Here is a 17139-nt window from a genome sequence, read left to right on the forward strand (position 1 = left end):
CGCTGAGAACCAGGACTGGTGGCTGTAAACAAACTTTCCAGGACCGTGGGAAACTTGGCTACACCTGTGATATGCGACATCCAGCTAACATAAATCATGCCGGATCACGGGTGTTACCGGACCAGAGTATGCCAGACTAGAGAGGTTCAACCTGTACTCTTTGTAATCTAAAACATAAGTTTTATATTAGATCTGTAACCATTTATTCTAGATTGAAGTCAACTACTGAGAGTGAATTTTTTAAACAAGTTGTACTTTTTCATTTTTGATTGTGAATTTATACTTCCCAGATGTGTTTCTTCAACTATGTTGACTAATAACATTACAGGCACACGTTGCCCTTTTTCTCTGAGTTCTTGTCTAGAGCTCTCTTTTTAAAAGAAGGAATTGAGGCAGTTGGGTCTGTATGAACAAGCTTTTATTCAACGTTTAATGCCAAAAGGGCTCACTTATGCAGCCGCAACATTCAATGCTTTCAAAAAGGTTCTCAAAGCTTTGTGATTGACAACTCAAGTATGAATATGTAAAGGCAATATTATTGAAACAAAAACATCGGGGGAGGAGAAGATCTTTTTACAGTTGGTTCGTGATACTGTGCCAGTCCTGGGGGATGTTGTCCTGCTCTTAGTAAAAATGTGCTTAAATGTAGATAATGTTGAATATCAAGCCTCGTGCCCCATTTTTAATTCTTAACGTATTTAATTGTGGGCTTTCATTGTTATGGAAGGCTACATGAGGAAATGAGTGTCAAATCAAAATATATTATAAATGTACAATGCCCTCAGCATGGGTTCTTGTTAACAGAATAGTTTTATTTTTTAAATAGTTATACATTTAACAGAATCAAGCAGTGACACATCCAGTCAGCTGTTGCGCTCACTTTTGTCTTTTTTCCTATGATGGATTCGCATCTTGGCCTTGACAAAATTTTTTTTTGGGAACAATTAACATTGAAATTGTTTGAAGGACCCATGTGTTAATTTTATATACGTATTTTTTCCAGCAATTGTATTTGAAAAACACTTCCCAGCCACCATAGATTCTTTCCAGGATGCAGTAAAATGTTTGTCTGAATTTGCATGCAATGCAGCTTTTCCAGACACAAGCATGGAAGCAATCCGCCTCATTCGCCATTGTGCAAAATATGTGTCAGACAGACCTCAGGTACAAATCATATCTGTTAAATCAGAAGTGTTTAATATTGTAATAACATAAAAATGTGCAGTTGTACCAGCCTTAAAAGTTTGTTGCTTTAAATTCTATGAGGGAGACTAAAGTTCAGGAAAGGACTTAGGCTGCAGAAGTGATTATAAACATCTTGATCTAGGCTTTGAACACGTTCAACTTTGGTTAGTTTTCTTGGCACCTTCAATGAGAGCTTTTGGATCATGGAACTTTTCCATATCAATTCCTATCCAGGGTGTGCTCTTGGCTAACATACCTATAGTGACAATAGGTTTAGGTGGGAGTTGAAAAAAAAATAATTATGGTATAGATTTTTATCCTCAAAGATTTGAGAGGTTAAATTAAAAGTTAAATATGAGCAGATCATCCAATTGTGTCTTACAAAATCAGTTTTTCATGCCTTCAATATGGATAATTTAAAAAATTTTCATTTACCGTGACCATATTATAGCTGCTAAATTAAATTAGTTTACCATATTTTTGTGGTATTATTTCTAAACCTTAATACCAGATAATGAAATATTGAATATAATTTTTTAGTATAATATCTATAATGATACTTAAATTGTTCTTTATTAAATAGATATACTCTAATATTATCTTAGTACTTATAAACTTGCTATTTTGGTGGTAGAACTTGTAAATGCTACTTATGCTTCTGCTAGTTTAATCCTGTTTTTGCTTCTCAAGACTTTCAAGGAATACACAAGTGATGATATGAATGTAGCCCCTGAAGACAGGGTGTGGGTGAGAGGATGGTTCCCAATTCTCTTTGAGTTATCCTGTATCATCAATAGATGCAAATTAGATGTAAGAACCAGGTAACAATCAGTATTTGCAATTTAAATTTTCAAGTGATTTTTCTTGTTTATGAGCCTTTAAAATTTAAAAGACAAGTGGAATTAATTTTCTGTTGGCAAACATAACTGATCTGATTAAAATCAGTAACTCACATATTTGACATAATTGCTGTTACTTTGGAATTTTAAACAGGTGCTGAAACAAGTAAAAAACCTCCTTTTGGTTTTCTCTGAAGAAATTTTTTACTTAAGTTAACTTTGTTACATACAGGCCTGTGGATGAGGGTGGGAGGAGGCGGTGCAAACAGGGCAATTTTCCCAAGGCCCAGCGATTCAAAAGGGTGTGGCGCTACCACAGGAGCAGTGGTGTCCAGAGCCTGGGGCCCTTTAAATCACTGCCAGACTGTTGCACAGCATCCTCTGAGTGGCTCTGAGGGCTCACTGCCTCCAGCCCTACCCTTTCTGGGATCACGCAGCCACCCTTCCCCGCCCTCCACCATGCCTAGGTGCCCAGTGAGTCTGTCAGCACCTCTGGTTACTTACATTGATGAAGATCCATTGAATATTGATTCATTCTTTTAGAATTATTATACAATTGTTGAAATACCTGGCATGATATGGGGTTCTGGTGTATGGTTATTTCTCTCAGTCTGTGATAATCAATTTCAGTGTTTTTTCCAGTGTCTGTTCAGTAAAAGTAAAACAATAACTTTCCCTCCATGTGTTAGATATTGTAAATTAATCAATTGATCCATTTTAATTTTGACATATTATGGGGGAAGTGGATAGGGGTTGCTGCCGTGGAGCAGCTTCTATCCTCAACAAGCCCAGGCTCACCGCGGACAGAGGCTGCTCCATGGACTGCTGGCATAGCCTCTGTCCATGGGGAGCTTGGACCCCCTGTGAACAGGGGCTGCTGCTGTGGAGCAGCCTTTGTCTGTGGCAAGCCCAGGGCTGCTGCAGACAGAGGCGGCTTTGCAGTATCCATTCCTGCCACGCCCCACCCCCCATTCGTGGGGGGCAGGCGGCACTGCAATGCTGGTTGCTGGGGGGAGCTGACTTCAAGCTATAGGAGGCAGTGGGGGGGAGGGTAGGCTGGTCCACAGAGCTGGCTACCCTCACGAGGAGCCTGCCTCTCCACATGTATCGGCTCCCTATCAGAGGCAGCAGCATGGGGAAAGGGAGGGGAGCAGATGGATCTGGTGCTCCCCATGGGTAGTGGCTCCTGCGGATACAGAGGCAGCAAAGGGACGGGCAGTGCATCTAATTGACAGGATTAACCAGTAAGCCCAGGCTCGTTGGTTTATTATGTAGTTGGCTATGCATTGATATCCCTATCAAAAGCTAAGTATGGGGCATTTCTAGTCCACTCAGTTAACCTCATTAGCACCAGCATTACAATTGACAGGTACTTTTTTCCTCTTCTCTCCCTTCTTTTTCTGTTATAAATTCTGAACGTCCCCCTTTTTGTCTCTACACGGGCTCATCGGAGGAAGTGAGTTTTTCCCACGAAAGCTCATAATGCTATGTACATTTTTGTTAGTCTCTAAGGGTATGGCTACACTACAGCTTTATTTCAAAATAGTTATAGCTTATTTCGAAATAACGCACCTACACACACAATGCATTTCTAAATAGCGTGTCTACACTGAGTGGATGCTGAATTACATTTAAGGCCAGCCAGAACCAGGTCCGGCAGGGCTTCAGGTCAGGAGTAACTTTGTGTGGCTGCTGCCTGAGGCTATCTGAGGCCTGTGCTTAAAGGGACCACCCCCCACTCCACCGGACAGCCGGTTCTCTGGTTTCCCTGCTTACTTGCCTACCTCGATGAGGGACAGCAAAGCATTTTTGTCTCTGCATGCTCTGCTTGCCCTCACTCGGGACACCACAGCACTGCAACATGGAGCTGGTGCTGCCCCTGGGCACTCTGGTGCTTCTCTTGGACGCATTGCTGCGAGCCTGGCTGCACTTTCTGCAGGCTGCCGTCCGGGAGGTCCATTGGGGGACTGTCAGTATCCAGGATGCCCTGCGGGAGAGCTTCCACCCTGAGGAGCACTAACAGTCTCCCTAGTCTGCCCCACTGGGGGCTTGTGCCTCATTCCTCCCTCACGTCTTTCCACTCTACCCCCCAACAGCCTCCCTTCCTGATGTCAAATAAAATACATGTTTTTCATAAACACAAACTGTCTTTATTTAACAAAACTGGGGGGAGGGAAGGAATGAAACTCTGGTGAGACTGGGGAAAGGAGGTGGGAGAGGGGAGAAGAGAGGGTTGGAGAGGAGAGGGGGAAACCTGGGAGGAGGGAGCTGGAAGAGGGAAGCAAGGGGAAGAAGGGGGAGGGGAAGCTCAGGGTAGGAGGGTCTCACCAGACCAACTTTATTTTCATGAGAACCTGCTTCTGGGTTCTCATGTGGCCATTGGTGGCCAGGCTGGTAGCTATCCTGTTATAGACGGACGCATTACTCTGTCTAGTACAGAGATCATGGATGTTGGGGACTTCCCTCCCAAACCTGAATAAGGTCCATGATCTCCACCCTGGACCAGGAAGGAGCCCGCCTTCTCCGGGCCCTGGCAGGCTCCTGGGAGCTGGCAGACTGCTCCTGGGGGAGCGGAGGAGGTCTGGCTATTTATTTCAAAATAGCGGTTTGGCTGTGTAGACGCTAGGAAAGTTATTTCGAAATAAGGGCTGTTATTTTGAAATAACTTTGCTGTGTAGACATACCCTAAGGTACCACAGGACTACTTGTTTTTAAAGTTACAGACTAACATGGCGGCCTCCTGAGATTGGGGGAAAAAAAAGATGAGGCCTGAATTTCTCAATTTAAAAAATAAGTAGAATTTTTTTTAAAACTCTGAGCTGTGCCTGTTCTTCACAGGGAATCAAAAAAATCACAACTCCATTTTCCCCCTTCCCACTTTTCCAAGTCACCTTGAATACTTCCTAGCTTCAGGTAACATTTGGAAAAGCTTACTTTTTAAAACATATGTGGGTATCCCCATTCATAATATTTTGCCGTAAATTCTGACAAGTTACAGAAAATTAGAAAAAGTTTATTCAGGTGAAATTTGTGCCCTCAGTTTTCTATACCTTGAAATTTAACAAATTAAAAAAACTATTTAGTTTGAGGTGCCTGTGAGTCCCAAGTGCCTGCTTTGTTTTCCAGGTGATACCTCAGTTTCTAAAACTATATTTTTAAACCAATTGACTTTACCACTCTTTCTTAATATATTGTATGAGAACCATGCAACTATAGATTGTTTTAAAGTACTGCATGGAACACATTATATACATTTTATTTGAATATTATTATTATTGTATTAGTGTGACATTTTTGGTGTATTGTGTTTCTTTTTATGGTTCCTCATATTTGTGGGTTTTTTTATTACAGGGGCTTAACAGTAATGTTTGAAATAATGAAAACATATGGCCATACTTATGAAAAACACTGGTGGCAGGATTTGTTTAGGATTGTCTTCAGGATATTTGACAACATGAAATTGCCAGAACAGCAGACAGAGGTAAAAAAAAAAAAAAAAAAAAAAAGGCAGGGGAGGGGATTAGGAAGAGGAGAGCAGAGTCTGATGGAGAGAGATTTTCATAAGATTCCCAGCTAGGACAAAAATGTCTGAGTAGGGAAAGAAATGGTCCTCACATGTAAAGCCACACCCACGTTTCTTGTGAATGAGAGTGCTTCACGATGAGACCTATCGTAATCAGTTGTATTACTGTTTTCTTGAATATCCTCAGCATCTCTTTTCTTCTTTGTATTTTAAACTCCATTGGTATAGTGAGGCATAATAATTCCATGTACTAGATTATCATGGGGAAATGATTTAGGAATTGATTATTGCTTGAAGAAAGATAAAATAAAAGGAATGTGTTTGAACTATGTCACGAGTTTATTAATATAAGTAATCTGGGTAGTATCTGCAACAATTCATTCAATGCAAGCCATCCTTCTGTTCGTAAACTGCTTACCAGGTGGAGGGCACCTGTCACATGTAGGGATGTGAACAAGTAGTTGACTATCCAATAAGCAGATGCTTATCGGATAGTCAACAATTAGTCAACTAGTCGTTCCCCTTCTTTGCTGTCTATCAGAAAGAGGCAGCAAGGAAGGGAGGGAAAAGGGGGGTGCTTCAGAGCGGTAGTGCGGCGTGGAGCCTGGGGCCAGACCCCGGGCTCCACATGGCACTACCACTTTGAAACACTGCGTGCAGCCTGGGGCCAGCTGGGAAGTCTCCAGGCTGCATCTGACGTTTCAAAGTGACAGTGCTGCGCAGAGGCCTGACTCTGGGCTCCCCATGGTGTTTCAAAGTGGGGGAGTCCCCAGCTGACCCCAGGCTTCATACAGCGCTGCCGCTTTGAAAAGCTGTGGGGAGCATGGGGCTGGTGGGGGACTGCCCCAGTGGCCCTGTGCTCCCTGCAGCACTTTTGCCTTTGAAGCGTAGCAACAGGGTGTTGCTACACTTCAAAGGTGGGAGGCGCCCTTATCAACAAATTCAACAGTAGATGCAAATTGCATCCATTATTTTATTAGTCAGTTAAATTTTGATTAACATCTCTAGTCACATGATTCCAGCCCATTTTTGGAATCTTGCTGCACTGTATGCATATGAAGGTTATAAGGAGAAAGGATTTGTCACCTCTCTGTACCAGACTTCAGGAACTTCTGACCCATTCCCCAGTTTCATTAGGGGAAATTTTCCTCCATCTTCCAGTTCCTGTTATTAAGGAACCAGCCTCTGTATTGAATGAGTATCTGCACTGGACACCTGCCAAGTTGCAACAACTTGAACATCTAACCTACCCAGTGGGTCCCTGAGTTGCTGTAGGGAAGACAAAAACCTTTTCCTATAATGACCACTTTGGTAGAGAGAGTAAAATTCCTTCTTGGGCTTAAAAAGGCAACTAGTGCAACATCCACAGTAGTTTTAAAGCAAACAAAAACATGTCCTCTTCAAACCCCAGGTTTGGGAGCTGTTGTCCTGGACATCATAATGGTGCACTGGTTGGAGAGAAGAATTTCTTTTCTCTTCCCTTTGGGAGGGAATGCTGTGACCCTCAACGCAGCCTGTAAGCTAAGTGCTGCTTCCAGCAGTAGTAATATCTCCCAAATCCTTGAGGAAGATGAGTTCCCAGGAGCAGGATAAGATGGGAGGACTTTAAAGAAGCCACAGAGCCTTCTCCCTGAAGGACAGGACAACAACTCCCACACACCTCTGAGGTTGTGGGGAGTGCTACTTGCTTTTAAAAGCACTAGAGCAAGCTTATGTAGGTTTTGATAATTTAATAATTATTTACTTTATACTTTTTAGCTGTGCTATATACTTTTTACTCTAAGGTGGTAGATACAATAAGTTTATATGATCAAGTTAGCTTCTGCTTTTGGAATTTTCTTACCATTGATTTGTGAAAGACCAGATTTTCTTTTTCTTTTTACTGTTTGCTATATGCTTCTTATATCAAGTACTCATCACATTTACATTACTTAATTTCTCCTTGGATTTACATGCTTTCTTTCTTTATGCTTTTTAATGTTGTCAGTGGGTTAGTGAAGCTGATGCTCTCATAACCTCATACTAAGTAAGTAATACTGAAAAGTCTGAGTTTAAACCACCCTCCCAAATCCACTTGTAATTGTGATAGAAGTTGCAATTTAATTTAGGGATAGCAGTGGGGATTAAAAATAGAGGTTAGAGGTGCAGATGGAAGAAGTATCTAATAGTACTCCACCCCCCAGATTAACAGGAATTGCCTACAAGCTGAAATAAGACTTTCACACACTCTTAATAAGATACATTAGAAGCTTTATAGTAGTACACACCTCGCTATTGTTTTTTCTCCTAGAAAGCTGAATGGATGACAACTACTTGCAATCATGCACTTTATGCAATATGTGATGTATTCACCCAATATTTAGAAGTACTTAGTGATGTCCTTTTGGATGACATATTTGCACAGCTGTACTGGTGTGTGCAGCAAGGTAAGATTGTACCCAATTGTATTAGACAGTGCTAACATTTTATTATGTTGGACACAAACAAACAAATGCACTGTTTTCTATTCTAGACAATGAACAGCTAGCACGATCTGGTACCAACTGTTTGGAGAATGTTGTCATTCTAAACGGTGAAAAATTTACCCTAGAAATCTGGGATAAAACCTGCAACTGCATGCTGGATATCTTCAAAACTACAATCCCCCATGCGTAAGAAAACTCTTCTTTTTATTGTTAAATTTGTACTATCCTTTTTGGATAACAGCTCTATGGGTTCAAATTAATTTCATCTTACATGGGTTAACAAAAAGTTGATTTAAATATGTTTTTTTCATGTTATTTTTGTTTGTCATCACAAGACTAAAAGTAAATGATATTTTAGAACAGAAAATTCAGAATAAGGGTATTCAGTATACTTTTCTATATATTGTAAATGTTCATCAGTTATGGGTATTTAAAAAGAATTGAAATATTATATGAAGTTTTTTAATGGCAGTTATTGAGATCTGATCAAATTTTTAAAATTGCAGCTTCACTGAAGAAGAACCATGTCTCCTGGTTTTACACGGTCCTTCTCTTAGGCTTATTTATTGGACATTAGACCTTTCAATTTTTTAAATATGCATGAAATAGCGTAACAGGAATTTTGCCATAAAATATAAGTAAAGTGGGCTAGAGTAAGCTGCTTAATTTGCCAAGGAAGCCATATATGATTCATCATCTTCACGCTTGCCCAACTTTAATCTTTTTAATTAAAAAGCAAAAAATTAGCAAGATGTTCTTAGTGTCTTGTGAGCCTTCACTTTTGTGGCCTTTAACCTTTTGCAACCCTCATCCATTTAATTGTCTTTCCTTGTTTTGATACATAATAACTCTGCTTGTAAGCACCTTGGGGAAGGATCTTGCCACTTTGACAGCAGTATGCTTTGCATGCTTTTATTGGTGTGTAAAAAATGGAAAGTCACTGTTATCTGAGACTAAAATGCTCTAACACTCCTCCTGCCGACTTCCTCCCAGAAGGTGTGCCCTTACTGTTGGCTTTTTTCAGCAGTGTGTAGTGTCCATATCTATGTAGCTCCTCACCAGTGGTATAAAGAACAAGCCAGGCCTCCCCTCTACACTGCTATTTTTGTAGGTTAGTGTCCCACTGCTGGCGCCTTCCCTGCCTCACTGAAAGATGCCACCAGTGGGGAAAGCTCCTCAGCTCAGCTCCTCGTTGCTGGAAAGCTTCTTCCCTACAACAAAAGGTTCCAGCAGAGAGGAGCTGCTGAACCCTTCCCTGACAGCCTGCTTGCTGCTGGAGCCTTTCACTGATGCTTGTAGCCGCACACCTCTATGTGGACGTGGTGTGCTTTTTACTGCAGCACACAGCTAAACATACATTACACACTGCCACCAGGGGGTGCAGGGTCCATAGGCAGCCCATCCTTGCCCATTCTGAAGCCTCATTGTCTCCATCCTGACTCATCTGACAGCACTGCTAGCTCCATACCATTTTCTCCTTTCCCAGGTTTGACTGCTTGATGTTACCTGTCCCAATGGAGGGATCAGGAATTAACAGTTGGGAACTGGAATGCATAGAGTTCAGGCTGATATGCAGTGAAAGGGGGCTCTCCTTAGAAATATCTCACTCCACCCTTCTTTTAGTGGCTAGAAAACTCTTCAACACACCACCCAATAGCATTACGTGGCCCACAGAAATGTAGCCTGTTTCCAATTTTAATTTAATACAGCTCTTTGGGCTAAACCAATAATAATTTTCATACCCTATCATATTTGCTTATGCGTGATGAAGTGATGCGGACAGCTACTTACTGAAAACTGAACGAAACCACCACCTTTCTTTTGTTAGCATGACTGCGAGTGACATTTTAACCCCTGTCTCCGAATGTGAAAAGCCAAATATATTAACCCACTGTGACACCTACTGCGTGTGGTTTTAATATGAACTTATATTAGCAGAATATCTGCATTTTCACCAAAGTATCAAGCTCCTTGACACTTCTGTGCATTCATACAATCAGACATAGGCTGTTCTATAACAATTTCTGTTGTGGACTTCTTATGCTGATTCATTTGTACTGTCTACTAAGCATCTGTCTCTAACGTATGCATAATGCTTCACAGTTTTCCTTGATCTGACATTTATGGGATTTTATTTTGCAGGCTGGACACACTTTCCACGAATGCTGTGATGTTCCATCATATCATGCATATTTTTCCACTCTTTTTTTTCCCTGTCTTGTCTGTTGTCACGGCTGCTTCAGGTGTATAGTTCATGTTTATTTTAGAGCTTTGGAGGTTGAAATTTTTGCTTTATCAAAAGCATCCCCATGTTTCTGTTTATACAATCCGTTTTCCCAGTGAAATATCATTGTTTCATCCATATTTTTACACACACTTTTCTGATCAGTATGTCATCTGCCCCATCTTCCATGGCATATGAGGATGTTTACTTGGTACTCATCATTGTTACTGACAATCCTGAGCAACATGAAACTGCTCAAAATGTCCAGTTCATTTTAGCCAGGTCTTCTCAGCAACATTAACACTTTCTAGCCAGGTTAGTGGAAATACTGACTCCATTTCCCTCATAAAATGAACTTTTATTTGCAGACTCCTTGTTTTAATCCTGCTTTTTCTGCTGTTTCTGTGCCCCTAAGGTAGCTTATTTTTCTTCCCCCATTCTTGTGGCTTTCTTCCTTTTCCAATGGGAGCTGGGCCTTTTTGCTGTAGCTCTCTTGTTTTTGCCCTGCGGTGCAGCTTGTCTGTAGAGTCTCCTCTTCATGAAGATCATATTTCTCATTCTTGTCTTTTTGTCCATCTCATCCTTGGATTGGGGTTTTCCTGCCCTCACAGATCTTCAAAGAGCCTCAGCTCTCTCCTCTTTCTATTCTACCATGCAGCCCTGACAACCCAGCTTGTTCTGGATGCTGCGCCAGTGCCTGGGTATGAGAAACAACCCCTCCTTGCTCTGCATAACTTCTTTCTTCCTTTCTCCTTGTTCTGACACTGTGTTGTGCTGAAGTGCAGGCACAAGCAAAGTGCTCAGAGGTGTATGTGGTTCTGTTTATTACTAATAGCCTTGAAGTGATTGAATAATTAACATTTACTCCAGATGTAATGACTTTAGTATTAACTCTCGGTGTTTTCCAGCATAAGAACTGGCTGCATTTGACCCAATGACTTAAAAATGAGTGTGCGACTAAAATGCAAGGGAAGGTATGACTGAGGCTCAGATAGATATCTTTAATTTAGATAGCTCAGCTAAAAATAGCAGTGAAGATGAGCCAACATGGGCTTCAGTGCAGGCTATAGATGCCTTCCCAGGCCTCTGGGCATGTACTCGCTAACCTGTGCTGAAGATATGCTGCTGTGATTTCACTACTAGTTTTAGCTGTGTATGTTGGATTGCAGTGGTCTCCGACCTTTTTAAGCACAAGATCACTTTTTGAATTGAAGAGCAATCTAAGATCTACATCAAATATAAATACCCTTGCCCCACCTCCTTCCTGCCCCTTGTCAGAGGCCCCGCCCCTGCTCACTCCATCCTCCTTCTCTTGCCCGTCCTCACTCACTTTCACCAGGCAGGGGCAGAGGTTTGGGGCTCAGGCTCTGGTCTTGGATTAAGGGATCTGGAGTGTGAGAGGGGCTCTGAGCTGAGCTTGGGGCAGGCAGTTGGGGTGCCAGAGGTGCAAGCTCTGGGACGGCATTTGGATGCAGAGGTGCTTGGACTGAGGCAGAGGCTTGGGGTGCAGAAAGGGGTTCATTACTGGGGTTGGAGTTCAGGATGTGGGCTCCAGCTCGGCACTGCTTACTTCAGGTGGCTCCTGAGTGGTGGTGCAGTGGAGCTAAGGCAGGCTCACCGCTTCCCTGGACCACTCCCTAATGTATCCAGCAAATTCCATCCCAAGTCCTGTTGTGCTCCCCGCCCTGCTTTGTGGCAATAAGATACAGAGTTGGAGGGGGCACCTTAACATCAGCCCCCTGCCTCTCTCTGCCCTGCCCTGCACAAAAAATGCAGGGGGAGAGGCAGCTCCAAAGCAAAGGGCAGGAGATGAGCAGCAGTGGGAGGATGGGCAACTGAAGTGCTGGTACTTGATAGCCTCTTGGCTGAACCCATTAGGATCACACGTCAGAAGCTCCAAGATCTTCTGGTAGATCCCAATCTACTGGTTGGTGGCCACTGGATTAGAGTTAGTGAAGGTATACCTACCGCTTGGATTCAGTGTAGATCAGCGATGGCAACATAAGCTAGTAAGTGAGCAGCATAAGTGGCCCTCCATCTCAGTGGAATGCAAGATTGTCGTAACCAAGATGGTCTTCCAGGATAGGGTAGTTTGGCTAACTGCTTGTGTACCTAGGATTTGCAGGGTGTGCCGATTCAACCGGAGCAGCATTTTGGATGCAGAAAGAGCATATGGCTCTCTGTCAATGTTGTGAGCAGTCAGCAGGAACTGTGTTCTGTTACTCCAGTAAAACGCCAATTGTCCGGCATCCAGTGGTCTGGCACTCCCGATAGTCCAGCACCAATTGGAACCCGGAAGTGCTCTGGCCAGCCGGACAATTGGAGCTGCTGTGAGCCCCATGGGCACTCGCGGCTGGGAAAGGGAAGGGGAGAAGAGGGGAAGGGGATTATACCCCTGTGACGGGTCTGCCGGGACCCACGCTGCAACCAGCCGTGGGGTGAGAGGTGGGCGGGGAACGGCACGGCGAGGGGCGAAACCTCTGCCATTTTGCAGGAAGTCGGGGGAAGCCCCGTGCTGCCGCCAAGAGTTTCCAGGAGGGGAGCGGGCTCCCCACCCACCAGACTGCAGTAGTTATCACCGAGCAGGGGGGTGAGGGGCGGGGCGGCGCTGTGGGACCAACCCGGCAGCACCCCAGCTGCTCTGTTCCGCGCCACTTCCCCAAGTCCGCCGCTGCTGAAACTGGCGAGCTGGCGGACTTGGGGAAGCTGCAGAGCAGCTGGGGTGCTGCTGGGTTAGTCCTGCAGCACCGCCCTTCACCCCTCTGCTCGGTGATAACTACTGCAGTCTGGGGGGTAGGGAGCCCGCTCCCCTGCTGGAAACGCGTGGCAGCGGCACGGGGCTTCCCCTGCCTTCCTGCAAAATGGCGGCGGGTTCGCCCCTCGCTGCGCTGTTCCCTGCCCACCACCCGGACGCAGTGCAGGTCCTGGAAGACCTGTCACAGCCCCCCACCGGATTACCTCCCGATACTCTGGCATATACGATAATCCGGCACCACCTGGGTCCCAAAGGTGCCAGATTATAAGACGTCTACTGTATCTTTAAACCAGTCTGCACATTATCTCAGATGGCTTTTAATGTTGGCAAGTAGATGTTGCAAAACCTGTTTTTATGTATTGTGTTTTACATCCTTCTAAGTGTGAGGAGCATAGTGATTGCCTCACAAGTTATCTAATAGCTGAGTCTTCAAACATGGTCCTGGAATATGCCAGAGCTTGATAGTTGTCTTTGGCTACTCCTGTATTTGTAGCTGGATGTGTAAGTCCCAGCTTGGCTAGAAATACTTTTGCTAGCTGTCATTTAGCTAGTATATTAAAAATAGTAGTGTAGCTACTGTAGCATAGGCAGTTGCAAGCAGTGGCCTCTATGAGAGGCAGCAACGGGGGGAGCAGGAGTTGGTTCTGGGGGATCCGGCTTAAAAGCTGGATTCCCCCAGCACTGGCTCCACAGTGCTGGGGGTATAGGGAAGGCTGCTGTGAAGCAGGCTAAGACTTGCCGTGGGCAGAGACTGCTCTGGCAGCAGCCCCTGTCTGTCAGGGTCCCAATGGGAAGTGGGTCCTACCTCAGACAAGCACTGCTGCCACCAACCATCCCAGTTTTGCAGTATCAGCTCCTGGAGGTAGCCACGCTGCAGCTCTGTAGAGTGGTCCTTATTAACTAATCGATTAGCCAGATAACCGCAATTTCACATTCCTAGCTTCCACCAGCTGATGCCCCACGTGACTCTGACTACATTACTCTTTCTAGAATGCTAGCTCAATGAGAGCTGGCAAGAGACTGTTTACTCAAGCTGGGAATGCCATGCTTATCTCCAAATGTGGATGTAGTCATGGTTTTCAAAAGTGATTGCACAGTCCTGAAATAATGCTCCATGCCTTTCTTTAAGAAACTTTTGCTGCGATAATTAAGTGTTACTTACACTTTTGTGAAGAATCATGTAGGTAGTCAGGTGAGAGAGGTGTCCTCACATGCTTGCAATGTCACTGGGGCAGTATCTCAATTGCTTCTGCAGAAACCATTGCTCTGCCTTTGCTCCTAGAATTATGCAAAATGCTGACAGTAGAAGAATCCTGCAATGAGCCCAGAAGTAATTGATCTGGAGCATGTGCGACGCTTCCAGGCAAGGACCGAGCGTTGGGCAGTCAGGCGAAACGCCCCGCGTATGTCAGGGTACTGACTTGGGAACTGTTATGACGCCAATACAGCCTACTGACCCGACCCCGACCTTTCCTCAAATCGCGCTCCGAGAGCATGTTTACACATCTTAGCCAAAAGGCCGAGAAGCGATCTACAATCTGTACAGTTTATAAAGTTTTAGTTGAAGTCATGCGGTCGGGTGTTCCAGAGCCGAGTTTAGCATAGCTGAGATTGAGACAGGCAAAATTGACCCTCCTCTTATTCTGGAATTGACTGGTGCTGGAAACTAGCTCCTAGCAAAAATGAGAACAGCCTAACTTCTGCAAGCATTTAATGAGCATTGCGCCAGTGAGAATGGTGAGAATTCAGCATGAAAGGAACACTCTTTTTTCATAGCTACTTTTACAGATGGTAGGGAATGGGTAACATAAAACAACTATACTAACATAAAACAGCTACTCCTTTTATGACAACTTTCTGCCTGCTTTGTGTTGCCTGAAGACTTTTGTGACTGGGACTTTTGACATCTGCATTCTGTTACAAGCTCTTCGATAGATTTTCTTTGTCTGTTCTTGTCTTCTCAAGTCATTTAATTTCTCTAGTCTTCACCAATTCTGTTAAATAGGAAATGCTTCTCCCACTTTCATCTGTCTTGTCTGTTTAGCTAGTAATGGTCTCCAAAGACCTTATGATACACATAGACAGCACCTGGCACAATGGGGCTCTGATCTCACTTATGAAAACCAGGCACTTACTGAAATGCAAATAACTTCCTAAGATGTTCAGGCTTTTTGTTAGTGTTTGCCAAGTGATTTGATATCTTAAGGTGGAAGTTAAGGAAGTATAAAGTAATACATAGCAGAAGTGATAGTAATAGTATCAGTTAGAACAGAGAACACCAGAGATTTGTTTTAAAATCTAAAAAATATACTAATTATCATTAGAAAATTGTGTATCATTAGAAAAAGTTTAAGCATTTTTACTTTTATTTCTTGCTTATAACTGAAACAAACTATAGTTAAAAAACAATATTTAAATTATAGCTTTCTGGAAGTATCTATTAACAGTATATTTTGTCTCCATTTTTATGCCTTTTATCAATTCCATTTATAATATGTTAGACATGGGTCAACCATTGCATACGAATATGTATTTTATATGTGTCTAAATGTGTAACTTGTGTTTCATATCAGCTGAGTGTGTGCTTTTTCTGTTTTCAAGGCTGTTGACTTGGCGACCGACAGGTGGAGAGAGTAGCCCTGTATCTCCATCTTCTGTGAGAGAGAAACAGCTGGTATGTTTTGCAAACTGTGTTTAAAAAACGTGCTTATGGCTTTCTTGAAGTATAAATTGTATAGACTGAGATTTTGATGTGGTTTGATTGGAAATGCTTTTTTAGGTAATGTACTTAATAAAAAAATCAGTTGCCAAGAAATTGAAGATCCACTATCTATTTATGTGGGACTCATAGATTGTGTTGTGCAGAAGTAGGTAGCTATGTTCTAGTACATATGCACATTTCTGATAAACCCCCATATATAGTGGAGATAAGGCCCCTTGAACAATAGTGTTGAGTTGATTTGATTTAGATCATATTTATCTTTCTAGCCAAGATGGCATAATAAAATCCATTGTATTTAAATCACATAAAATCCTTGCTCTTCATGATTTTTGGGGGTTCTCACAGATCGTATTTCATAATATAAACTTTCATTTAAAAATAAAATTTGTAGTCCATCTAATCTCAGAGCCTTGATGGTATAAATTGACATGCTCTTTCTTTGGAGTTGCATATATATGTGACTAAGGGCCTGAATCCCTTGGCCAGCTTCCCAGCAGGAACTTCAGACAAGCTCCCTGCATGCGCCCCCACGCTCTACTCAATGTGGCCGGCAGCGGGGGTCATATGTGTGTCTGTGCACCATGTGCTCCTGGAGGGCTCTCCACTTGCTGCCTTTGCCACAGGCACAGCCCCAGCAGCTCCCAATGGCTGCACATAGTCCCCATAACCAGTTGCTTTGAGCTCCTTGCCGTGGGCGCGACCATCAAGGAGCCTGACTAAGGCTCCTGCTGGGCCATGGGATGGATGGTGGCTGGCTGGATCTGGCCCAAGGTCATATTTTGCCCTCCCTTGTATTAAAATAACACCAAGTTTCAGAATTATATCATAATTAAAATATTGTATTTAATCCATTGAAGTTTGTATTATTAAGCTTTTACTTAACATGCTGGTACGTGGTCCACTGAAGTATTTGAAAATGGAAAAAAAGAATGTTAGTGGAAAGTATTTCCTTGATTTCAGTATGTAATTAATTTTAGTTATTTGATTGTATTACTTGCTTTACATATACATATTTGAGAAGTTGTCAATCCTTGTCTTGGTGAACCTTATTACTTGAATTGATCTTCTCCAATTCTCCCAATATCAAAAAGGCTATACAGGCAGTCCCCGAGTTCCGCGGGTGGCGGGACCACTCTGCGGCTTTGCTCGGGGTGTCCCTGGTCTGCTGGGGACCCTTCCCAGCAGACCAGGGACACCCCGAGCAGACCAGGGACACCCGGAGAAAAGCTTTGGAGGCGGTGGGGTCCCGCGCCTCTGCGGCTTTGCTCCGGGTCTCCCTGGTCTGCTGGGGGGGGAGGGGGGGGCGCACTAGCTGCGCCCGCCTCCCCAGCAGACCAGGCTTTTGTTGTGGACGCCTTGGGTAGAGCAGCTGGGGTGCTGCCGGGTTGGTCTTGGGGGGACCTACCCAGCAGCGCCCCAGCTGTTC

General features: G+C 43.6%; 1 protein-coding gene across 2 annotated transcripts in view; it reads left to right on the forward strand.

Moving 5' to 3' along the window:
- ARFGEF1 (ARF guanine nucleotide exchange factor 1) overlaps positions 1-17139 on the forward strand; it is a 164098-nt gene that overhangs the window by 133129 nt on the left and 13830 nt on the right. For both annotated transcript variants that reach the window (XM_006131486.4, XM_075920576.1), the window contains 6 exons: positions 1004-1164; positions 1876-2006; positions 5376-5505; positions 7838-7973; positions 8060-8198; positions 15593-15665. In XM_006131486.4, coding sequence (XP_006131548.2) covers positions 1004-1164; positions 1876-2006; positions 5376-5505; positions 7838-7973; positions 8060-8198; positions 15593-15665 — 770 coding nt within the window. The remainder of the gene's footprint in view (positions 1-1003; positions 1165-1875; positions 2007-5375; positions 5506-7837; positions 7974-8059; positions 8199-15592; positions 15666-17139) is intronic.

The sequence above is a fragment of the Pelodiscus sinensis genome, chromosome 2, assembly GCF_049634645.1.
Source record: "Pelodiscus sinensis isolate JC-2024 chromosome 2, ASM4963464v1, whole genome shotgun sequence".
Lineage (NCBI taxonomy): Eukaryota > Metazoa > Chordata > Testudines > Trionychidae > Pelodiscus > Pelodiscus sinensis.